At 42.6% G+C, this 25,475-nt stretch overlaps 2 protein-coding genes across 2 annotated transcripts; one reads left to right on the top strand and one right to left on the bottom strand.

Annotated features, from left to right (window-relative positions):
* Positions 1–1,753: 1,753 nt before the first annotated feature.
* On the bottom strand, positions 1,754–6,022 carry LOC134367973 (grpE protein homolog 1, mitochondrial-like). Its single transcript, XM_063084611.1, has 2 exons — positions 5,957–6,022; positions 1,754–2,410 (listed from the first exon to the last, which is right to left on the bottom strand). The coding sequence occupies exons 1-2, from the start codon at positions 6,020–6,022 to the stop codon at positions 1,754–1,756; spliced, it is 723 nt and encodes a 240-aa protein (XP_062940681.1).
* On the top strand, positions 6,021–7,058 carry LOC134367658 (melanoma-associated antigen B10-like). Its single transcript, XM_063084405.1, has one exon. The coding sequence runs from the start codon at positions 6,021–6,023 to the stop codon at positions 7,056–7,058; it is 1,038 nt and encodes a 345-aa protein (XP_062940475.1).
* The last annotated feature ends 18,417 nt before the right edge of the window (positions 7,059–25,475 follow it).

Here is a 25,475-nt window from a genome sequence, read left to right as displayed (position 1 = left end):
CTTTGATGAGAAAAGAAAATATAGTTCACCATCATCTCTCTCTACACTTGTCTGTATCTGCCCCAGGAAAAAATCCTGGTTTTTCACTGCGCCTAAGTGAACTTGTACAAGTGCTCACATATGTTCATCAACTGGTGGGTAGCAGAGACCTGCATGCACCAAAAGAAAGAAGAAATCTGTCAGTCTACTGAGATTTAGAGGTTATTGAAAGGGTCAGTGCAGAAAGGTACTGTTGAGTGGAGAAGGGTGAACGCTCCCTGTTGAGATTTACAGGATTGTTTGGAAAATTTGTGCGATCGTGAATTTGAAAACACGTGACATATTGGTACTAGGAAATGTTGAGTAGCAAGGATATTTGGTATTTTCAGAAACTCCTTTAAGAATGAAGGGGGCTCTTATCATAGCAAATTATAATAGTAGCTTGTTATTAAGAACCTACAATGTAACAGTTAATTGGAGAGACTGTAAGTGTTCATCTACTTTGTGTCTTCCTCTCCATCCTTGGTTCATATGGTGACTTCATTGCCAGTCCACATGTAGTTAGTAAAGTTCATGCAACTACCCTCAACAGTAAAATAGGAGCAGAAGTATGCTTTTACCCTTCAGATCAAAGCATTTAAGAGCTAGTTTTCCACTTCTATGCTTTTCTGTTCCATTCATTAGCAAATATGGAGAGCCCGTGTTGAATTATGGAGCCACATAATGGAAGCACCCTGGATCTCTGAGTCACCTGACAGCTGAGGGCCCCTGCCAATCCACATCATTTTTTTTTTTTTTTGCATAAGAAATAAATTTTTAATGTGTTAAGCCTTCCAGGTTTCAGGCTTTTCCCATTATGTCTCATACTTGTACATACTTTATCTGTATAATAGTATTTTGAAATTTATTCTAAGTTTTTTGTTACACACATGCTAGAAAAATACACTGTGAGTTTTTAACATACGTTGATATCAATATTGTTCTGCCTCTTGCCTCTGTCACCGAATAAAATGAAGTCAGAATTTTCCCAGAACACATAGAGATCTATTTCACTCTTTTATGTACTATCTAGAATTCTAAATTTTGTGTGTGCCAAAATTAACTTAACCAATCTCCTGATAGACCCACGAGTTGCTTCCCATTTGCTTCTGTGATTAATAGAACTGATATCAATGTCACAGAACATCAATTCTTGGACAAATTTGTCTGTTTTATTACAGAAAAGATGTAGAAAAGTGCAAATTGAATTAAAGTGGAAAGAATCTGATGATTAAAAATTTCATAAATATTGCTGATATTATTCTACTTCAATAATGTTGTACCAATTTATAGTCTCACCTATTAACGTATGTGAATACATTAAGCTCTCTTAGGCATTTTATTTTATCGTCCTTTTATTTATTTATAATTATTTTTATTTATTTATTTTTCCTGAAGATTTTTTATTAAAATACTTGGACATCACCAGAGTTGAGCAAGTTATTATTCATGCTACTCTGGAAGTCCTGTAGTGTCCCCTTGACTCTCTTCTGTAAGGAGGTGGGTCTATTAAACATGCAGCACTAAAAATCAGTTACAGACTCAGACTCCCAAACTAGAATTCATTAACACAACTGAGCAACTGGTTCAATTTCCAGTTTATCTACCAGGTTCTTAAGTTTTCCAACACGGTTGGGGAAAGGATCAAACATATTCTTAGATGAGAAAAGATGAAGCAGCCTTTCAAGAGTTATAGCAAGTGACTTAAAAAAACAAAAATCTGTGCAGGAGGCAGCTAAGCTTCCTTCACCACCCATACCAGGGCAGGTCTCAGGGTGCACTCCTGCAGCTTGTACCCCATCTTGCTAGCTACTGCCACTGTGCCTCGCTCCTTCCTCTCATCTGGCATGTGGAATAAGGCCTCGTGTTCATAAGGGTCAAACTTGGCTCCAACAGGGTTCACCTCGAGTAAGCTAAGCTTTGTGAACACCTTCTGAATGTGGACTTGAGTCATTACGAGCCCCTCATAGAGGTTCTTCAGGTGAGGATTATAATCTTCAATCTCTTCTTTCGAAACACACTGTGTTGCCTTCTCCAAAATGTCTGCAACCTCCAACAAGTCCTTGCAGAAGCCCTGAATGACAGATAATTTTGCCTCCTCCACCAATTGTTGGCTCCTCTGCCGCAAGTTCTCAGTATCTGCCAAAGCTCGCTGATATTTTTCCATCGTCACTTTCAGCTGCTTTTCTAACTTGACCTTCTCTTCCAGGAGGATCTTCTCTGTAGAGGGAGAATCTGCATTCTGTTTATTTTGACACGAGCCCTCTTCCAAGTTCTGGCCATTGTTCTTTTGTTTTGTAGCTGTGCACAAGAACTTAGGAGACAGCCTGAGAGACAACGCCAAAGCCGGGAGACTGCACTGCACCAGCTTGATCACAGTGACTTCTGCTGCCTGCTGCCGTCAAACCTCATCAACCTTTGAAACTTTAGTAAAACTTGATTGAAAACATATTGTCTCACTGTTATTTTAATTGGTATTTCCTTGTTTTCTAAATAAGGTGAACAGAAAATGAACAGAATCACTCACTTACATGAAGTAAAATTTCTGCAGTAATATCTTGAGCACCTGTGGGCCCATGCTTTAGAATTCTGATTTGTCAAAAAGACATTTCTCTTTACACTGAGAATTAAAGATTTGGATAAAATAATCAGGTGCCAACAAAGGGGCCCAGAAAGGGAAATCTCAGTTAGTGAGGAACATCAGGAGGACTGGGACAAAGAACAGTCTCCAGAATCCATGAGAGAGATCACAACCTAAACCAAGTGAAGAGAGCCAATGGAATATGGTAGTCAGAGATCTGTATCCAGAGTTCAGCATGGGGCAGAAAAGGGACCAGAAGGACAGCAAATAGGGAAACTGGTGGTGTCTTGGACAACTTTCGTGAATAGGTTTGGGAATCACTGAAGCATCATTATGAGCACGAAGTCGTAGGGCAGATGTATTGAGTGAATGGAACAGAGGCATGCCCAGCACCCCACCCTCCCTTAATGACCCCACCCACTTGTCAGGCAGAGTATAACTAGCTCCTCTGCATCACATAGTGATGAGATTAATAGATTCTGGGACAGCTACATCTCTTCACTGCTCTAGCGGTTCAGTGCATGCTTGCCAGTGTGTGAGGGCTGAGAGCTGCCTTGATGCCAGATAAGAAAAGATATTTCTTCCCCTGTGGATATGGTTGTACTGAGGAGTAGTGGAAGCAGGGTGCAGTTGCAAGGAGGGGGATATGGAAGGGGGAATTCCCTGAAGCTAATTACATCACTGACTTTGCAAGAAAAGGGCTGGTTGGGGACATGTCTTGAGAGAGGATCTAGATAATATCCCCAGCTCGGATTGCCTCCCATTGTTCCTGACTTCATTGCAGAAAAGAGGGCAGTCTTTTTTGTGGCTGTGTCTGTTGCCACCAGACACAGAGGTTGTTCTTCAATGCAAACATTTCCAGGGTAGATGAAGAACCAGTGTAGATGTTGCAGTTCCTTGTTAAATTGACTGGGGGTGACAGGTATTTGTGGAGTCCAAATCCCTATCTTCGTTACTATTATAACTCTGACTTAGTTGAATTGAAAATTAAGATGAAAAGATTCTGTGCTAGCTAATCCCAGAGTTATCACATGATCTATAGTGAGATTTATATCGCCTTTGACTGTGTGGCGAGGATTTGGGACCAGATGTCATCCTCATTCTCACAGTAAAAGGGGTCCGAGACCTTAAGAGAAGTAAAAGTGAAGACCCTGAGGACGTTCTGAAAGAATTGCCCACCCCAATAGAGAGCCCTACCCTGCCATTAGCTCTTCTAAATCCATGCCCGGATAGTAAGCCCAGGTGCTCCTCACGTCACCCTCTGGAGACTGGGATGGGGGATTGTAAGGCGGGCTAGTTTGGGAGGAAGGGCTTGGATTAAAGCTGGCTGACTCAGATAAGGAGAAGGAGAAATCCCAGGCTTCCCAAGAGTCAGTGAAAGACCCCTATAGGAGTTGCGACAAAGTCCAATTCTACCACAAAACAGAGGCCACCCCCTCACCCGTAAGAGCACACTCATGCTCTCAGCCCTGGGAGGCCCATAGGGGTGTGGCTGGAATCGGCTTCCCCAACTTTTCCCTGTGAATTCTCAGAGAAGAGAAGGCATTGTTCTCGGCAGTTCGACATCAGGTCAGCGGAGGAGAAATTTCCAGAAGAGTTCCAGACCCTGTCAGGAATTAAGGTAAAGTCCCTGAATGAGGTATGACGGCACCCCCTACGCCAGAAAAGAGGCTGGCTGGCAGAACCCTACACCTCATGTAAGCCCCGGCAGGCCCTGGACGGGGTGTGCTTGATGCAGTGCCCTTTGAATTCCCGAGATGAAGGGAGGTAACAGCATTGCACTAGCCTTTGGCATCAGACCAGGAGAGGGCGGCATTCCAGGCCTTCCCGCAGTGCAGGTGAAGTCCCTGAGTCACCTGAGGGAACTATCCGCCTTAGATCCAAAGGGCCCCGCAGAACTCAGGCTCCTGCTTTCAGGCCTGATAAGCTCCTTATGGAATTAGCCGGATGTAACTGCACCCTGCGTTCCACCTCTGGCGTCAGGGAAGTGAAAATAATTGGTGCTAGGTAAGTCAGGAGGCTCTGCCAGGAAGTGAGGTGGGACCCTTTGTGACAAGGTGCGAGGGTCCTCACTATCCAGGTGAGAGGGCGTGTAACGCAGAGCCCCACCCCTGCGGTGAGCTGTGGCAGACCTCCGACAAAGAACACAGATACAGCACTCTCTGAAGTCCCCCTTTGAAGATTAAAGGAAGGGACAGCATCAGACCGGAGTTACGGCCTCAGGCTAGCAGATGGAAGAGTCCCAGACCTTAAAAGAAGCAAAGGTGAGGATCTGAGTGAGACTTATGGGAACCACCCACCCCAAAAGAGTGCGGTTTCCTAGAGAGTCCCGCCCCTGCTCTCAGCCCAGGGAGTCCCCAGGTGGAAGTGGCTGGATGTGACACATTCTGAATTCCATTACTGGCTTCTCAAAAATGTGAAGGGCTTTACGTTATCAGAGGGACTGTTTCCAGGGCCTGCCAAAAGGAAACGTAAAGAACTTGAGTGAAGTTTGAGGGGCCCTCCATCCCAAAAGACATAAGCCCCTGTCAGATTGCTGACAGGCCTTAGATAGGGATGCCCTGATGGAGCACACTCTTAATTCTCCTGGTGAGAACGCACCTGACCAGAGTGGCAGCCTCAGGCCAGCAGAGGAGTTCCAGGTCCCAACAAGAGCAGAGGAGCGGCTCCTGAGTTCTGAGGGAACCATCCACTCCAGATCAAAATGGGCTGTGGGGTAGATTTGTTAGGCTGAGGCCTCTGTAACTTCCTCCTGGTGGATCTCAGGAATGTCAGGGCCTTGCTCTGAGGGAATAGATCTCAGGTCAGCAGAGGATGGAGTCCCAGGCCCTACCAGAAACCAAGATGAGTGAAGAATGCGACCCCTACCTACCCCAGGATAGAGAGAGTTCCTCAGTGCTTTTCCATTGCTGTCTTCCTGGGTGTCTCCAGGCAGGTGTGGTCAGATGAGGTTCTTCTTCAGTTTCTCCTCCAGTATAGATGAGAGATGAGGCCACTGAAATGAGGGTTCAGCCACGAAGTGGTAGAGCAGAGGGATCCCAGAAACTGCCAGAAATCAAGAAGATTGCCCCAGAGAGAAACCTCCTACGAAGAACAGAGGGGCCTCCACAAAGCCTGGACATGCCAAGCCTTGTTTCACCCCCCCAGTAAGCCCCAGGCACATCTTGCAGGTAGTAATCTAACACACACTCTAGTCATTTCACAGGCTACTCAGGAGACAGGCAGATCAGAGAATAGGGACAGGCAGATCAGAGAATAGGGGCCTTGTGGGTTCCTTAAGTAGCGCACGCAGGAAAACTTGCAGAGGTTGCCATTAATAAAGCCAAAGTGATATCGTTGTGTTGAATGGGCACGTACCATCACATCCTTTCTCTTGTACCAGATCACCTTCTCTTTTGGCTGCTGCACCTGAACAGTCATCATGCCTCGAGGTCAGAAGAGTAAAGTCCGTGCCCAGGAACGACGCCGTCAGGCACGAGAAGAGACTGAAGATCCGGTGGGTGCTCAGGCCACTGTAGCAGAGGAAGACAAGTATGCACCCTCTTCTTCTGCTCGTTTCAAGGGTATTCCCCAGAGTTCACTTGCTGGGACAGCCAGAAATCCCCAAGGGCCTTGGAGAGCCCGATCTACCACTACTGCTGCAGCTGTTTCATACACAAGCTCTAATGAAAATGTCAGCAACCATGTGGAGGAAAGGCCAAGATGCACACAAGACCCAGAAGCCACAGAAAACTTCCACAGAGGCCCTGTAGATGAGAAAGTAGTTATGTTGGTACGTTACCTGCTATATAAGTATGAAATCAAAGAGCCCATTACAAAGGCAGATATGATGAGAAATGTAATCCAAATATATAAGAAGCACTTTCCTGAGATTCTGAGGAGAGCTTCTGAGCACTTGGAGCTGATCTTTGGCCTTGACATCAAAGAAGCAGATCCCAATAGGCACATCTATGTCCTCATCAACAAACTGGATATGAGCTATGATGGAAACCTGAGTGATGACAGAGGTTTGCCCAAGACAGGCCTGCTGATGACTATCCTGGGCGTGATCTTCATGAAGGGCAATTGCGCTGCTGAGGAGCAAGTCTGGGAAGTGTTAAATATGATGAGAATATATGATGGGAAGAAGCACTTCATCTTTGGGGAGCCCAGGAAACTCATCACCAAAGATCTGGTGAAGGAAAAGTACCTGGAGTACCGACAGGTACCCAGCAGTGATCCTCCACGCTATGAATTCCTGTGGGGTCCAAGAGCCCACGCTGAAACAAGCAAGATGAAAGTTCTTGAGTTTATGGCCAAGATCCATAATACAGTTCCCAGTGCCTTTTCATCCTGTTATGAAGAGACTTTGAAAGATGAGGAAGAGAGAGCCCAAGCCAGACTCACAGCCAGGGCTAACATGAGTGCCATGGCCAGTGGACGTTCCATGGTCATGCCCAGCAGTTCCTCCCAGCTCTAGTAAAGTCTGAGACATTCCTCACTTCGTGGTTGCAGAAAGTCCATATTCCATGTAATGGAAAGTCAGGGTTGGGCTGTTGACAATATAATATGTTTGTGATCATGTTTTATGTGGTAATTTGAGTACTTTAAGAAAAAGATGTTGTTCTTTTTAATATAAGGTTAAACTAGCTTCAGAACCCAAGTTTATGAATGACATTGCACATTTTTTTCTGTATATAAGATTTAAGAATAAGCAATTTTTTATTTTGTAAATACTATTGGGATACTCTCCATCTTATTTAGTGTTTTGAAACAAGATAGCATGGCAGCAAATTAAGCACTTCCTTGGAAACATGAAAGAACTCAGCAGCGTAATAGTTGGGGTTAAGACACGGAAAAAATGTAAAATATAGCTAATTATTGCATGCCCTATTCACTTCTACTCTGATGTTGTTTAAAGTTAAAAGATATATATTTAGGTATGCTTAGATCATTTGAGAATGTGTAATTAATTACATTGTTAGAAATTAGACCTCTTGCACATTGGCTCATTTATTCTTAAAACATTAATTGAGCATCTGCTCTTTGGAAGGATCTATGCTAGTACTGGTAATGTCAGGACAAACAAGATCTTCCTGTGCTCATTGAATTTTAGAGTCTAGGAGCAGATATTATTTGAGGGCACGTCAAAAAGTTCATGGAAAGATTCATATTTTCTTTTATTATTTTCCACGAACATTTTGAATTACCTCATATAAGAAATATGGTAAGTTACAGCCTGTGACCTAAAGAACAAGTCCAAAGAAAGAGTGAGGAAGTGAGGGGTGGGTGGGGGGATGTCCAGATGACAGTATCAAGTGTAAATGCCAAGAGGCAAGTGGGTTTTTTGCCTTAGGAAACTGCAAGTTCTTCAGTGCAAGTCAATTTTAAATTAAGTTGGGTGGTGGGTCAGATGAGGATCTGAGTGTAGTGAGCAGTGGCCATGCTCTCAGAAGTTGTGTCCAGACTTGAAAGACTAAAAGCCTGGAATGGAAAACTACTTATAGCAATTGGCTTGGGATCATGCATAAACCAGAAAGAAATCTCCACCTAGGGCAGGAATGAAAGGTGTCTTGTGCTTCCCCCACTCCAGGGCAGTTGAATACAGTGCACAAACTAGGTGTTCTATGCACATAATCTCTAATAAGTGTCAGAAAAATAAGAGTAATACTATGTTGACATGGGATTCTCAGAAGCTACTCTGCTGGCACTCTTTGCTCTTGTCTGGGAAAGGCAGAGACTGTCTTTGTTTCGTTTCAGAATACCAGAGACTGGGTAACTTAAAAAGAAAAGATATTTATTAACCACAATTCTGTGTCTTTTGAGTGGGGAGTTGAATACACTGACATTTAGTTTTGCGATTGAGAAGTATTGTCTTATTCCTGGCAATTTATAGCTTTTTGTTTAGATGCTAACATATTATTTGTTCCTTTCTTCTTTGATTATTGATCATCGCTGTCTGTGGGGGTTTTTTGAGTTTGTAAGATTTAGTTTCTTTTTTAATCTTTCTCATTTGCATTTCTGTTTTACGAGTGTGTTTTGTTCTTACTTGTGAATTCATGGCAGTGATTATTGTTTTTTGGATCCGCATGCAGGACTCCTTTGAGGATTTCTTTCGGGGCTGGACATGTGGTGATGAACTCTTGCAATTTTTGTTTGTCTGAGAAATAGACTGTTCCTCTCTATTTCTTAAGGATAGCCTTGAAGATACAGTATATTTGACTGGCATTTTTTTTCTTTTAGTATTTTGAATATGTCATTTCATTTTCTTCTTGCCTGTAGAGATTCAGTTGAGAAGTCTGCTGTTAGTCCAATGGAGGCTCCTTTATAAGTGACTTGACACTTTTCTCTTGCTGCATTTAGAATTTTCTCTTTGTCTTTGAGCTGTGCCAGTTTGACTATAATGTGTCTCAGAGAGGATCTTTCTGGATTGAATCTGTTTGTGTATCTTTGAGCTTCCTGGATCTGAAGGTCTCTTTCTCTATATATACCTGGGAAGTTTTCTGTTATTATTTCATTGAATAGATTTTGACTGTCTTTACCTTTCTCCTCTCCTTCTGGAACACCCATGATTCAAATGTTTGTGTGCTTAAGTTTGTCTGCTAGTTCTCTTAGACTTTCTTCATTTTTTTAACTCCTTTTTTCGTTTTTGTTTTTCCTTTTTTTTTTTTTTTTCTGCCTGAGTTATTTCATAAAGACTATATTTAAGTTTGGAAGTTCTTTCTTCTGCTTGTTTTAATCTGCTGGTTAAGCTGTAGGTGGTGCTTTTTATTTCACTGAATGTGTCTTTCAGTTCTAGGAGTTCTGTTACACACTTTTAGAAGGTATTATTCTCTTTGTAAATGTCTTCCTTCATATGCTGGATATTTTTTCTCACTTCATGGTGTTGCCCAACTGGATCCTATCTTATCTCATGGAGATTCCTAAAGATAGTTACTAGGAATTCCTTTTCAGTCATTTCAGGGGTTTCCTGTTCTGTAGGGTCTGGTATGTGAGAGTTACTAAATCCCTTTGGCAATATCATATTTTCAGTTCCAACCCCCACCCAGATTTCCATTATCTCTATGTCGATTTCTGGTCATCTCATAGATCAGTTGCTTCTTCTTTTACTCTGGAGTGGACTTTGAGTAGAAAGATTTTTTCTTCTTTTTCCAGGCTCCTCAAGTGACTCTTCTTGTGCCAATAATGTAAAATGTGCAGTAGGCCTCCTGCATGGTGGTTGTGAATATTATTGTGGTAGCAAGCTCTCCTTATGATGGTAGACGCTGTGGTAGTGGCTGTTTTGGACCACCTCTGCTGGAGCTGTGTGAGGCCTCCCCACTGCTGGTGGCATGGGGTCCTGCCTTCTGCATGGTTGGGAATGTGTGGCAGGGGTGGCTGGCTGGGTTTTCCACCTTCCTGGGGCCTGCCTGCTGTTAGCAGCATGAGGTCGTGCCTTCTATGCAGGTGGGGCTTATTTCTCACTGTTCTGGAGACTGGGAAGTTCAAGATTAAGGTTCCAGCATCTAGCAAGGTCCTCTTGCTGTGTCATTCCATGGGGGAGGGTGAGAGGGTGAGAGAGAAAAGGGGACTGAACTCGCTCTTTTATAATGAACCCACTCCCATGATAACAACATTAATTCATTCATGAGGGCAGAGACTTCATGGCTTAATCACCTCTCATTAGGCCTCATCTTCCAACATTGTTGCATGAGAAATTAAATGTTCAACATATAATTTCATGGGGGACACATTCAAACCATGTTTGAGTCCATTCCATTAGTAGGGTATTTAAAGTATGTTATCTTGAGTGTGATTTGTCTACCTCAAGGCAAAGGATAGCTGTTTTGATGGGAGTGAATGAGGGAGTCCTTGACATATTTTCTAGGAGCCTTGAGTTGCACCGGGTTAGGGAAGATTCTCCCAAACCACAATCAGTCTATCTATATCTGTATGTATGTATGTATGCATGTATGTATGTATGTATGTATGTATGTATGTATGTATGTATGTATGTATATATATATGTATGTATTTGTCTATCTATCTACATCTATCCATATTCTCAAAGAGTTTCTTAGCAAGTAAGTAACTTTTACTTGCTAAGAAAAATTCTGACCGATTTGGTGTGCCATGTCCTAGAGCACTGCATGTTTTCTTGACATCTCCAGGTTAAAGAATAAATTAAAAATTTTCAGGAGAGGAGGTACCTAGTGTTTAAAACCAAAGATATAATAGTAATAACTGGTCAGGAACTCAAATACATGCCGGAACTTTGCCAAGTGCCTTGAATAAATTAGTTAAATTCCAACAGTCATACTTTGCAAGGATTACATGAGCCAGGGAGATGTCTACCTCAAGACTACTTCACAAAGAACCTGAACCTTGTAGAACTTTGCTTTTTTTCCAAGTTCATGTGGCTTATAGGAGACAGTGCTGAGACTAGACCTCAGGTCTGAATACTGCTACAGCCCACACTTTTCCTCTCCTCTCAGCCTGAGATAGATCTTGGGTCTATTTATTCATTTCTGTTCTGACTGCTCTATGATATCTCTCAGGTGATGAAAAAAAGATGTTGTGGCCAAGTACTAAAATCAGGCCTAGAGAAGGAATGTGAAAATGAACATCAAATACAATTTCGGACTGCCTGTGGGCCTCATTTGCCTGAGCTCCTCCTGCCACTAATCCTGGGGCTCCTAGATTACTGATTCTGCCCTGGTCCCAGCATTACAACCTGTCCTCTGGGTCTTCCCCACTGTGTCCACCATACTGTCCAAACTAGAACTGACCCACTGGCCAGATCTTCACTGCATCCTTCTTTGGGGCCAGCACCTACTCCAGGGTAACAGACAGCCCAGACTCACCTGTTTCTCCTTGACTATATTAGTCAGCTTTGTGTGGCTATCACAGAATACCTGAGACTGGGTAATTTATAAAGGACAGAGGTTTTTTTGGCTTACAATTCTGGGACACATATGTCCTGCATGGGCCTCAGACTTCTTCTATTCATGGTGGAAAGTGGCAGGCAGCCGTCAAGTACAAGCAGATCACATGGCAAGAGGAAGCAAGAGAGAGAGAGGGACATGCCAGGTCTTTTAAACAACCACCTCTCCTGGGAACTAATAGACTGAGAACTCACTCACTACCCCATCCCCTTGGGAGAGCAATTAATCCATTCATGAGGGATCCACTCCCATGACTCAATCAGCTCCCAACACCGCCACATTGGGGATCAGATTTCCACATCAGTTCTAGAAGGACAATACCTCCCATCTCCATCACTGTCATAGAAGTTTCCAGCTTCCCGGGGGTCCCATCCCTCACCATGGACAGTTTCTGACAGAAACAGACCCTTCCTTGTAATTTTTAACCTCAGACAGTGAAGCTTAGACACCTCTACATCCCCTTGGGTACCTCCACCATGCTCTCAAAGTGTTTTCAAATCTTCTGGTGAGGAGAGTCTGAATTGCTAAAGAAATTACTGGTATTATACCCTGAAACAGAGATAATATACTGAAATATGGAGCGGAAATTTTAGAAATTAAATCAGATTTAGAAACAGAGAAGGTTTTAATCTGTTGGCTTTTTGAATCTGGCTACTGAATCCATACACTAATAAGTGAGCTTAACTAAGTGGTCATAAACCAAAATCTCCCTCCTAAGTTTTAGATGAGGAAAGACCAAGGAAATCACTGTGTAGCAACCATATGCAGAGGCTGAGATCTTAAAACTCTAGTCTTCCCATGAAGCTATGGTAGATTTTATGGTTGCTGTGAGAATTACCACAAATTTAGTGTTTTAAACAGTTCACATTTATTATCTCTGTAGGGCTTATTACCTATATTTCTGTAGGTGTGAAGGATGGATTCTGTACTTAGATTTTCACAAGGCTCAAATCAAGCTTTCATCAGGTTGTCCTCTGATTGTGCAGCTATTAGAAGAATTTTCTTCTGACCTCATTCAGTTTGTTAGCAGATTCCAGTTCTTTAAGGTCATAAGACTGAGGCCCTCTGTCTTTACTGACTGTCAGCTGGAGCTGCATAGATTTTTCGTGATCAAGGTATCTCCCCTGCTAGGTAAGTATAGATTTTTGAGACTTCTCTCTAGTCGCTTCATGTGAGCCCATTCATCTGAAGTCAACAATAGCAGGTGAATCCTTCTCATAATTGGAATCTTTATATATATTTTTTTACACTTGGAATCTTTCTAAATTCTCCCTCTGCTCCATCTCTTTTCTGCCACCAACCAGAGAAAGTGCTCTGCTTGTAAATATTCATGTTCTGAGAATTGATCTTACCTGGATAACCCAGGATAATATCTGTAAGTTTGGTTCCATATCCTAAATGTATGTGAAAATTACCTTTGGCAATATAACATGACATATTTACTTTTCAGGGAGAAGGATATGGGCATCTTTGTGAAGCAATTATTCATCCTACCATCGATGAGGAAAATATCTCCCTGGCAGACACACCAGCTATGATAGGAAAAGAAAAAAAAATCATCATCCTTCTTTTGCCTCTTCTCTGTAGCTGCACAGGAGAAAATTCTACATTTTCATTGTGCGTAAAGACACCTGCACAAGATTTCAGGCACGTTCATCAGGTGGAAGTTAGCAAAGACTCACAAGCTGGGAGCTAAAAAGAAGAGGAAAATTTTCTGGCTTTTGAGATTATTGCAATGGTCAGTAGAGAAAGGTGCTGTTTGGTGACAAGTGGCAAACCATCTTTACTGAAGTTTATCAGGTCCTTTAGAAAATTGGTATGATCCTACATTTTTTAATTTGCAGAGACCCTTTATTTTTTTTGTTGTTGTTGTGAATATTCATGAGATACAAAGCTGATTGTCACCCCTCTTGCCCAATATGTGAAGGCAAGATCTATACTGGCAGCATGCTCATTACCACAAATTGCAATTATCCCCCATTTCCCCCACCCATTTATCCCCAACCTCCCTTCTCACCTCTTCCCTCCCCACTTCACTTTGTATCCCAAGGTATGTTCTCTCCCTCTGCAAGTTGAACACACCACTGTGGTCTTTCTTTCCTTCTTTCTTTCTGTCTTAGCTCCCATTTATGAGTGAGTTCATGTGGTATTTATCACTCTGTGCTTTGCTTATTTCACTCAACATAAGTTTCTCCAAGCTCATCCATTTTGTTGACTATAGGAGAATTTCATTCATTTTTATGGCAGAGTAATATTCCATGGTGTATATATACCAAATTTTCCTTATCCAATCATGTGATCCTATATTTCAAACTGCCTGTCACATAGTATGTGCTAGAAAAATTTGGAAAATTGCAAAGCAATTTCGGCCATATCAAAAACTTCTCCAAAAAGGAAGAAGGCTTTTGTTATACAAATTATAAAATTGCAACTGACTGACCATCTACTATGCAAGTGTTTATGAAGAGTCTGCAAGTGCATGTCTTGCTCTCCTTCCTGGGTAAACAGCGATACTACATTCCCAGTCCTCTTGTAGTTAGAAAGGGTCATGTGGCTACCCTTGCCATGGAAATGTGAATAGAAAAACTGTGTGTCATTTCCAGGCCAAGGCATTTGAGAGTCAGGATGCCACTTCTATGCTTTCCGGTCTATTCAGCAGTAAACAGGGAGATCCCATGTTGAGATGTGGAGCCACGTGCTGGATCCCTAGGTAATCTGACATTGAAGACCCCCCTGCCAGCCCACATCATATTTTATGTGCATAAGAAATAAACTTTCATTGTGTTAAGGCTTTCATATTTCAGGCTTGTTCTATTAGATTCACTAGTAGTGACTTTATCTGAATACTACACAGCTACTATTTCTGTTGTTAGTGTTACTTAAAGGAAAACGTGTATATATTTTTGATGCTTAAATTCTAACATTATGGATATATCACAATTCCACTTCCTTACTACGTTTCTCCAAAATTCAGCCCTTGCCAGTAGTGACCAAAATTAAACACCTTGAGTCAATTATTTCTGAATATATTCTAGTTTCATTTTACATACATGTGGTGGAAAAGAATATTGTTGATTTTTAACCTGTATTTATAACGATATACATATTGTTCCCTCACTTATAAGGAGTAAAATTTCTGCAATAATATCTCGAGCACCTATGGGCCCAGGCTTTAAAATTCTGATTTGTCTATAAGACATTCCTTTTTACACTGAGAAAGAAGGATTTGGTCAAAATAACCAGGTGCCAAGAAAGGGGACCAGAGAAGAAAACCACAGTTAGTGAGGAAATCAGGAGGACTGGGACAAAGAGCAAACTCCAGAATGCATGAGAAAGGGCACAACCTTATCCAAGTGCAAAGAGCCAATGGCAGATGGTAGTCAGGGATCTGTATCCAGAGTCCTGCATAGGGTAGAAAAGGGACCAGAAAGAGATTATGCAGGGAAACTGGCGGTGTCTTGGACAACTTTCATGAATAGGCTTGGGAGTCTCTGAATCATCATTGCCAGCACGAATTTGTAGGGTGATCTGAATGGGCAGATCTATTGAGTGACTAGATCAGAGGCATGCCCTACACTCCACTTTCCCTTAGAATGTCCCCTACCCACTTGTCAGGCAGAGTATAGCTAGCTCCCCTGCATCACCTAGTGATGAGATTAATGGATTCTGGGAGAGCTACATCTCTTCATTGCTCTGGTGGTTTAGCACATCCATGCCAGTGTACCGGGGCTGAGAGCAGCCTTAATGCCCGAAAAGAAAGGATATTTATTCCTCGTGGATATGCCCCTCCCAACTCTTAGGTTGAGGCTGTGCTAGTGGGTTGGGCTGGTAATTGGCAACAGTTAAAGAAGGGCAAGTAGTACCAATTAGTCATGGAAGTGGGGTGCAGCAGTAAGGAGGATCATATGGGAGGGGGTCTCCCTGAAGCTAAGTACCTCACTGACTCTGCAAGTAAAGGGCTGATTGGGGACATGTCTTGAGAAAGGATCAAGATGTTATCACCAACTCAGATTGCTCTCCATTGTTCCTGACTTATTTGCACACTGTAGAGAAGATGTCCTTTGGTTGTGTTTGGTGGCCTCTTGCTACTAGTTACTGAATGGAATAGGGGGCTGGCTCAATATGCGAACTTTTAAAAAAATTTTATTGAATCAAAATTGATTATACGTATAGTTGGGGTTCAGCATTGAGATATGTTGATCAAATCAATATTAGTAGCATGTATATTGTTGCAACCTTTTACAAAGGGGATGAAGGACCATTGTAGATGGTGTTTAATTGACTGGGGGTGACAGGTAAATGGGGGATACAAAGCTATATCTTTATCACTGTAATAAGCCTGACTTGATTGAATTATGAATTAAAAATTAGGTTCTTCATCATCAATTCTCAAAGTTATCATATGATCTGTAGTAAATGGAGCAAAATCTAGAACTGCGAAGTAAGAACTGTGGACTAGAGTGTGAGGCTGAGGCAAGCAAAGGGAGGACTCCTTTACTTCATAACAGAAGTAAAGGTGAGGACTCTGAGTGAGCACCAACCCCAAAGCAGAGGGAAAGATACAGACCTGCATCCCCGTTGTTAGCCTTGGAAATCCCCCAAAAGAAGTGGCTGGAAAGTTTCCCCTGAATTCTACCTCTGGCATTTCAGGGAAGTAAATGCCTTGATCTGACGTGGGCAGCATCACACCAGTATAAAGAGCTCCAGGTCCTCCTTGAAGTCAAGGTAAAGTCCCTAAATGAGTTTGAGGGGATCCCCACAGCAGAAGAGAATGATCCCCACAGAGTCACGCCCCTGCTGTCAGTCCTTTTAGATGCTGAGCAGGGATTGCCTGATTTTTCTGAATTTTCTCTCTGGGGGTTCAAGGAGGTGAGGGCATTTTACCCAGGTATTGGCCTCAGGGTCGCAGAGAGTTGCGTCCCAAGCTGTAACAGAAGTCAATGTGGGCACTCTGTGATCTCTGAGGAAAGCACCCACCCAGAACAGTCGGGCAGCACGGCGACCCGCACATGCTGTCATGTCTAAGAGGCTCCGTATGGCTGTGCGGCTCAGAAGCCCCTTCACTTCACCCTCTGAAAATAGGAGAGTGCTATGGGGAGGCGTTTGTTCCAGGCTGGCTAACTCAGGTCACCAGACGGAGGAGTCCCAGCCCAAGTCAATAAAAGACCTTTCTGTGAGTTCTGAGAGAATCGCTCACCCCAGACCACTGTGGGCCCTGCGGAGCCCGCCCCTTTGTCTGCACTGCTGGAGCCCGGGCAAGGTTTGCTGGAAGGGCTACGTCCTCATATCCGCCTTGAGGTCTCAGAGACGCATTGGTCTGAGAGGGGTTGTGTCAAGTTCCTGAGAGGGGCTGAGGGAGAGTTCCACATCCTGCCCGGAATGAAGTAAGGACCCTGAGTTCGGTGTGAGGGGACCGCCCCCCCCCCCCCCCGACTGAAGGCGCTTCCAGACAGTTCTGCCCCTGCTGTCAGCTCTGACAGAACCACACAGCAATCGTTGATTTCACGGTCTCCAGGCCTCTTCTAAATTCCCACTGAGGAGACTGAGAGGGATGTGGGTATTGGACCCGGCGCAGGCTTCGGTCCCGCAGAGTCTGGGAGGAGTAAAGGCAAAGACGCTGAGTGAGGTCTGGTGAAATCAGCAACCCCAGAACAGAGGGGGGTTTACAGAGCCCCGTCCTTACATTCGGTCCTGAGAGGATGTGGCTGAGGATGGATTGATGTAAGGAACCTGACTTTTGCCTCTGCTGTCTCAAAGAAGCGAAAGGCTTAGAATGTGAATGGGGTGGTGTCAACGCAGCAGAGGGATGAGTCCCAGGCAAGTCTAAGGGTCAAAGTGGAGATAATGACTCAGGTCTCAGGGAACCACCCACCTGGAACGAAGGGGAACTCACAAAGCCCCACACCCACTGTCAGCCCAGGGAGGCCAGGGGCAAGGCTGTGAGGGGAGGCACCGCTTCACATTGTAGTTGGGGGTCGGGGGAGGTTCAGGGAGCTGAGGTCTTTGGGCTGAGAGGGGCAGCCTTATGTCATTAGAAGGAGGAATCCCAAACTTATGTAGCAGTCAGTGTGAGGACCCTGAGTGAGGACTGAGGGGACTATCCACCCCAGAACAGTAAGAGTCACAGAGTCCTATCCATGACTTCAGACCTGAGATAGCATGTAGCAGATATATTAGGCTGTGGCATCCCTGACAGTCTCTTCGGGGCTTTCAGGGATGTGAGGGCCTTGCTCAGAGGGAATATATCTAAGTTCATAAGAGGGAGGGATCCTGGGCCCTCCCAGAAGCCAAGGTGAGAACACGAAGTGAGTACTGAGAACATCAATTACCCCAGGACAGAGAGTCCTACGAAGCTCTGCCTGGGCTTTCATCCCTCTGTGTCTCCAGGCAGATGTGGTCAGATGAAGTTCCCTTCAATTCATCCTCTGGTTTGTCAGAGAGATAAGGGATTTGAAATGAGGGGTCAGCGTCAAAGCAGGAGGTCAGAGACACCCCAGGTCTTGCTATAAGTTAGGTGATGACCCTTAATGTGAACAGAGAGAAAGACTCTCCTACCAAAGAAAAGGGCCACTGCTTTAATCTCCAGTAAGCCCCAGGCAGATCTGACAAGTAGCAACCTAGGGCATACCTTAGTTAGTTCCACAGGGTCTTCAGGGAACAGGCAGATCAGGGAATAGGAACATTGTGGGTTCCTGGAGCAGTAATTTCAAGAAATACTGCAGAAGTGGCCTAAGCTAAAGCCAAGGAGGTGTCTCCCGGCTGAAGTGGGCTAACCGTCTTCTCCCTTCTCCTCTAGGTCACTGAGTCATCTGCCTACCTGCCTACTGTTCCTGTCTAAATTCATCATGCCTCGAGGAAGGAAGAGTAAGCTCCGTGCCCATGAGAAACGCCATCAGGTCAAAGAAGAGCCTGAAGAGCTGCTGGGTGCTCAGGCCACTGCAGGAGTGCAAGGAGAGTTTTCCTCCACTTCCTCTTCTCATAGAAAGAGTATTCCCCAGAGCTCAATTGAAGGGGCAGCCAGCAATCCCCAAGGGCCTGGGAGAGCCCCATCCACCGCCACTACTGATACAGCTCTTTCATATACAAGAGCTAACGAAAGGGCCAACAACCAAGTGGAAGAAAGGCCAAGATCCTCCCAGGCCCAGCATTCCACTGAGCATCTGCCCAAAGATCCTGTTGATGAGAAGGTGCTTTTATTGATCTGGTATCTGCCGTACAAGTATCAAATGAAAGAGCCCATTTCAAAGAGATATGTTGAGAAATGTAATCCAGATGCACAAGAGGCACTACCCTGAGATCCCAAGTAGAGCTTCTGAGCACCTGGAGCTGATCTTTGGCCTTGACATGAGGAAAATGGAGACCAATATGCACATCATGTCCCTGTCAACAAGCTGGAACCAAGCAGTGACACAAGGCTGAGAGATGATGGAGGTGTGCCCAAGACCAGCCTACTGATGATTATCCTGTGTGTGGTTTTCACAAAGGGTAATTGCATCACTGAGGAGCAAATATGGCAAATATTAAATGTTATGGGATTATATGAGGGGAGGGATCACTTCATTTTTGGGGAACCCAGGAAGCTCATTACTAGAGATTTGGTGTGGGAAAATTACATGGAATACCGGCACGTGCCTGATAGTGATCCTCCAAGCTATGAATTCCTCTGGGGTCTGACAGCCCACACTGAAACAAGCAAGATGAAAGCTCTTGAGTTTTTAGCCAAGGTCCATAATACCATCCCCAGTGCCTTTCCATTATGGTATGAAGAGGCTTTGAAAGGTAAGGAAGAGAGAGCCCAAGCCAGAGTTGCAGCTAGAGCTCGCAATAGTACCATGCCCATTGCTTGTTCTAGGGCCATGTCCAGCAGCTCCTCACACCCCTAGTAAAGTCTCAGGCATTCTTCACTTTATGGTTGAACAGAGAATTCCGTGTTCTAAGTTGGAAAGTCAGGGTGTGGCTGGTGACAACACAGTGTATAACATTTGTTTTCCTGTTCTGGTCTGTGTTCCTAGATATTTTTTTTTAAATATTGTTCCTTTAATCAAGAAGTTTAAGTACCTTCAGAATATAAGTTTGTGAATAACATTGCTTAAACATTGATTGCTGTGAACCAAATTAAAGAGTAAAAGTCTAATTATTTTGTAAAACAAATTAAGAAATGTTTCATTGTATTTAGTCATTTGGAACAAGATAGCATTACAGCAAATTAGGCATTTTCTTTGAAATGTGAAAGAACTCAGCATTGTAATAGCTAGGAAATGATTAAGTTTTGCAAAGATGAATATGCTAATTACCCTAATTAGATCATCACCCTTGTATACATATATTGAAATATTACTTTATACCTTATGAATATGTACAATCTATATGTTTCAATAAAAATTAATGCCAATAAATATATAAAAAATAAAAGATTATAAAAATTGTTGGTTTCACTTATCATACACATTTATATATATGGACATGTTTAGTTTATTCAAGAATAGAGGAGAAATAAAATGGTAATAAATTAGACCTCTTTCTCAGGGGTTCATTTATTTTTTCTCAGAGAATAGTTGAGAATCTACTCTTTGGAAGGCTTGTGGTAAGACCGGGAATGCTAAGATGAACAAGAATTTTTCCTGAAATTTAAAGTCTTAAATCAGCCATCATGAAAGAAAAGTGGTGCATGACTTAGTTCAGGTTGCTATAACAAAACATTATAGATTTGGTGGCTTAAACAACAGTTCTGGAGGTTGGAAGCCTGAAATCAGGTTGCCAGGTCGGGTTCTTGGTGACCACTCTCTTCCTACTTTACAGTCTTCTCATTGTTTTTTCACATGGTGGGGTGAGCTCTAGACCATTCATCCCATTATAAGGGCTCTAATCCCATTCATAAGGGCTCTCCCCTCATGTCCTAATTATCTGTCAAAGGCCCCACCTCTGAGTACCATCGCATTGGGGATTTAAGCTTTAACATATGAATTTGGGGGGGACACAAACATTGAGTACCTAGCATTGGGATAACCCCTAAGCAAAAGGACAAGGCAAAAGAAGGTGTGAGAATCTGGAGGTTTGGGATGTAAGCAGTCCAGTGTAAATGCCCTGTGGCAAGAGGGTTTGGAGCCTTGGAAAACTTTAAGTCCTTCATTGTGAGGTAATTTTAAATTAAGCTGAGTGGTGGGTCAGATGAGCCTATGGGAATAACGAGCAGGAGCCAAAACCTCAGGTGGTGTGTCTCAGAGTTGACAGACTAAAGTCTGGAAAGGAAAATTGCTTTTAGCAGTTATTTTTCGATCGTGAATAAACCAGAGAGAAATCTCCCCCTGGGGAAGGAATGAAGATGTCCAGTACTTTTGTCTCAGTGCAGGTGAACACTGCATAAAAAGGTGATTTACACACATCATTGCGAGTGAGTGTCTGATAGAGAGTGATGATACTCCTATGAGATGGGATGCTCAGAAGCCGCTGTGCTGGCGATCTTTGCAGTGAAAGGCAAAGCACATCCATCAAATGGGCGTTTGAATTAGGTATGTTGTATGTTATTTGGGAAACATTAAGCTAAAACTAGATTTTTTATGGGGTGAAATAATTGCAAATACAGGTGGTTTGAAAGAAAGGACAGATGGGATGGAGGGATTGAAATTGACCTTGACACAATTTCTACTGGCTTTGAAGTGGGTCAAACTGTGTAAGACTCCCCCACACCAACAATAAATAACATATTCTCAGAGAAGTTGTAGAGTAAGTAATTTAGTTCAATCATCAAAACAACAGTTTGGCTAATTTGGTGTGCTGTATCCTAGCTGGCTGCAAATTCTCTGACATTTCCTGGATGAAAATCCATTCAATGAACAAACAAAAACCAGGAAGGAAATTGCTAGGTTTGGGGGTCAAAATAATTATAATTATAACTGAAATCTATCAAAACCCTATATATTCCAGGCACTGTGCCAGGTTCCTTGAATAAATTAGATAGATCCCAACATTCTTACTTTATAAGGAATACATGAGCCAGGAGTTGAGAGGACTATTTATCAAACCCACTTCACAAAGAATAAGAGGCTTAAAGAACTTTGCAATTTTCCTGAGTTCACCTCTCTTGTAAGCGATAATGCTAGCATTAGACCCCTGGTCTGAATACTTCTAGGGTTCATGCTGTTCCCACTTCAAGCCTAAACCGACCTTGTGTCTCTTATTTCATTTCTCTTCTCACTACTGCATATTGTCTCTGGGCAATGAAAAGAAGGAGCTGGGGCCTCTGTACTAACACGAAGTGTAATAAATAAAGGAAAAAAAATGAGAATTAATCACCATTTGGGGACTGCCTGTGGGCTTCATTACCTGGGGTCCACTTCTCCCTTGCTCCAGGATTCTCTGAGAGCTGAGTTTGCCCAAGTGCTGGCACATGGAACAGACCTAGCACTTCCTGAATTACATTGCTCTTCTCCTGAGTCTGTCCCACTGGGCCCTCATGCCCAAATCTGGATCCTGACCATCTCTGGATCCCTGATGCCCAAATCTGGATCCTGACCATCTCTTTCCTGCTTCCTTCCATGAAGACTGTACACTGCTTGCTGTGGGAAAGTCCACAATAACCTTCCTTTCTTTTTCTTGACTTAGAGCATTCCAACTACCTGCAGATGTCCACTGTCTGTTCCGCTCCTGATCTTGGAGTCCCTCTGATAACAACAGCCTCTTCCACATAATTTTTTACTTTGGCAGCGAGGTTTAATGTTTGCTCATTTGCTCTCAGAGATTTTTCCAAATTGACTTGTAAGTAGAGTCTGATTTGGCATAGAATCTACTGGTTCTTGTGATATAACTCTGAAGTTCGAGATTTCAGAAAGCAAATGAGGTTAGAAAGAATAGAGAATTTATTCTGATGACTTATTTGAGACTGGGCACTGAATCCATACACTGATGAGTGAGCTTAACTAAGTAGTCAAGAATATAAACCTCCCTTATAAGTAGGAAATAATGATAGATCAAGGAAGTCACTGTGTAGCAACGATCTACAGAGGCTGGATTCTAACAAACCCTGTAGTCCTCCCAGGAGATAGATTGCTATGACTGCAGCAGCAAATTATTAAAATTTAGCATTTTACCACAACAAACATTTATTATCTCACATCTGTGGGTGACAAATCCAGTTTGGCCCTGCTGATTTTTCTGCTCTGTATTTTGCAAGTCCCATACCAAGCTATCCGTGGCCAGGCTATTTTTGTGAGGCTATGGGAAGAATCTTCTTCCAAGCACATTTGGGTTGTTGGTGGATTTAAGTTCCTTACAGCTACAAGACTAGTGTCCCTCATTTCCTTGCTGCATTCAGCTGGAGCAACCATAATTCCTCAAGGCCTCTCTCCAGTCCTTGTACTTGGGCCCGTTCATCTTGAGTCAGCAACTGCACGTTGGGTCCTCCTCACACTTGGAATCATCTAAACTTCTCCTTCTGCTGTACCTCTCTTCTTCCGCCAGCCAGAGAAAGTTATCTGCTCATAAGGGCTCATGTCATTAGGTTGAGCCAACCTGGATAATTCAGAATATGTCGCTATTTTAATATCGGTTTCATAAACTTAATATATCTACACAGTGCCTTTGGCCGTATATCATATTCACGGGTTTCAGGGATAAGAGCACGGACATCTTTTTGTAGCAATTATTCTCCCTAACACTAATAGAGAATATTTCCCTAGCATGCTAGCCTTTATGAGAAATGTAAAACGAATCCCCATGCTTCAGCTGACTCTTGTCTGTATCTGCCCCAGCAGAAAATCCTGGTTTTTCAGTGTGTGTAAAGACACCTGTACAAGTGTTCAGGCATATTCATCAAGTGGTGGGTAGCACATATTCACAAGTTACGATTTTGATCACGAAGTGACAGGAAGAAGGAAATTCTCAGTGTACTGAGATTATTGTAAGGGTAAGTGCAGGAAAGGGCTGCTAAGCTAAAAAGAAATTAAACTCTCCTTGCTGATATTCATAAAGTGTCCTTTAGAAAATTGTTGTGATCTTATATTTGAAAACACCTGTCACATAGTATGCACTAGAAAAATTTGGCAAATTGCAACAGTTTTGGCCTTCTCAGAAACGTCTCCAAGAACGAAGAAGGCTTTTATTATACAAATTACAAAAGCTGCAACTTACTGACCATCTACTACGTAATTGTTTATGGAGCATCTGCAAGAGCTGATCTGTACCATGTCTTCCTCTCCTTCTTGGGTACACAGGGAGACTACATTCCCAGTCCCCTTGTAGTTAGAAAGGGTCATGTAACAACCCTTGCCGCTGAAATGTGACTAGAAAAGACACGTATCATTTCAAGTCCATCCAAGGCATTTGAGAGTCAGGATGCCACTTTTATGCTTTCTGGTCTATTCAGCAGCAAACAGGGAGATTCCATGGTGAGATGTGGAGCCACATGGTGCAAGCAGCCTGCATCCCTGGATCAACTGACAGTGGAGACCCCTGCCTACTCACAACAAATTTTATGTGCATGAGAAATAAGCTTTTGTTGTGTTAAGCCTTTCAGATTTCAGGCTTGTTCTATTACATCTGCTTGTGGTTACTTTATCTGAATAGTACACAACTATTATTTCTGTTGTGTCTTACTTAAACGTTCTGATTACAAAAGTAATAATGCATATATTCTTGCCGCAAAAAAATTCTGACCAAATGGATAAATCGCAAATCCTTTTCCTTACTGCATTCCTCCAAAATTGAGGCCTTATTATTTTAAAATATGCTTTGAGCTTTTCCTTACTTATAGGTATTAGAAAAATACATTGTGTGATTTCAATATGACTGGATAGTGATGTATTTTTCTGCCTCTTGCTCTTGTCACTTAGTGACATGAATGCAGGATCTTTCTGTGAGAGCTTGTATAGACACATTACACCCTTTTACCTACTCTCTAGAGTTCTAAAACGTGTACATGCCATAATTGATTTAACCATTCTTTTCCTGTTGGACACATAAGTTTGTTTGCATTTGTGGCTAATAATAATAAAATTGATATCAACATCCTCGAACGTGAATTATTGGGCAAATGTGGATATTTTCTTATAGGAAAGGCATAAAAAACTGAAAATTAGGATAAATTGTAAATACTGTGGTGATTGTAAATTTTTATGAGTATTGCTAAAATTTTATTTCAATAATGTGGTCTCACTTTGTATTCTCACATATTAATGTAGGTGAATATCCTAAACTCTGACAGAAATTTTATTTGATCAATTTTATATTTGTCCAGTCTTTTGAGTGGAAGTATATTCTCACTGTTATTTTATTTTGTATTTCCATGTTTTCTAAGTATGTTGGTCAAGAATTAATTTAATCCCTTATCCACACAAAGCAGGATTTCTACAGTGATGTCTTCAGTTAAACAATAGGTCTAGGAATGGTTTAAAATACTTATATGTCAATAAGACTATTCCCTTTACTTAAAAAAGCAAGGATTTGGTCAAAATGACTAGGTCCCAAGAAATAGTCTAGAGAGAACATCATGAGGCCTGGGGGATAAAATAATTTCCAGAGGCCATGAGAGAGAATACATGCTTAACCAAGTCCAAAGAGCCCGGGACAGGCTGGCAGTCAGGGCTCTGAAGTCAGAGCTCAGCACATAGTAAAAAAGAGACCAGAAGGAGAGAAAATGTGGAATATCAGAAGGTCCTAGACAACTTACAGGAGTAACTTGAGGAATCTCTGAGTGAGTATCAGTCTGAAGTTGTAGAGTAATCTGAGTTTGCAGATCTATTGCCTGAAAGGACCTAAGGCATTCCTGATACCTACCTTCCCTTAGACTACCCTCAACTCACTGTCAGGCAGATATGTGCCTGGCATCACTCAATCATGTGTGTGTTTTTTTAAATTTTATTTTCAAAGCTATTCGATTTTACCAATTATCTTTTATTATTTTTATTATTGGTTATGAGTATTCATGAGATACAGAGCTGGTTGTCACCACTTGTATCCAAGAAGTGAAGGCCAGATTG

Source organism: Cynocephalus volans, chromosome X (assembly GCF_027409185.1).
Source record: "Cynocephalus volans isolate mCynVol1 chromosome X, mCynVol1.pri, whole genome shotgun sequence".
Classification (NCBI taxonomy): domain Eukaryota; kingdom Metazoa; phylum Chordata; class Mammalia; order Dermoptera; family Cynocephalidae; genus Cynocephalus; species Cynocephalus volans.
The sequence above is the reverse complement of the archived record's forward strand: the minus strand, read 5'-3'. Positions and strand labels throughout refer to the sequence as shown.

What these genes read in the sequence shown, in the direction of transcription:
- LOC134367658 (XM_063084405.1), top strand. Translation starts at nt 6,021, where the DNA reads ATGCCTCGAGGTCAGAAGAGTAAAGTCCGTGCCCAGGAACGACGCCGT.
- LOC134367973 (XM_063084611.1), bottom strand. Translation starts at nt 6,022, where the DNA reads ATGATGACTGTTCAGGTGCAGCAGCCAAAAGAGAAGGTGATCTGGTAC. An exon ending in ACAAGAGAAAGGATGTGATG is followed by an intron (nt 2,411 to 5,956) that starts GTACGTGCCCAT and finishes TGACGGCAGCAG; the next exon opens with GCAGCAGAAGTCACTGTGAT.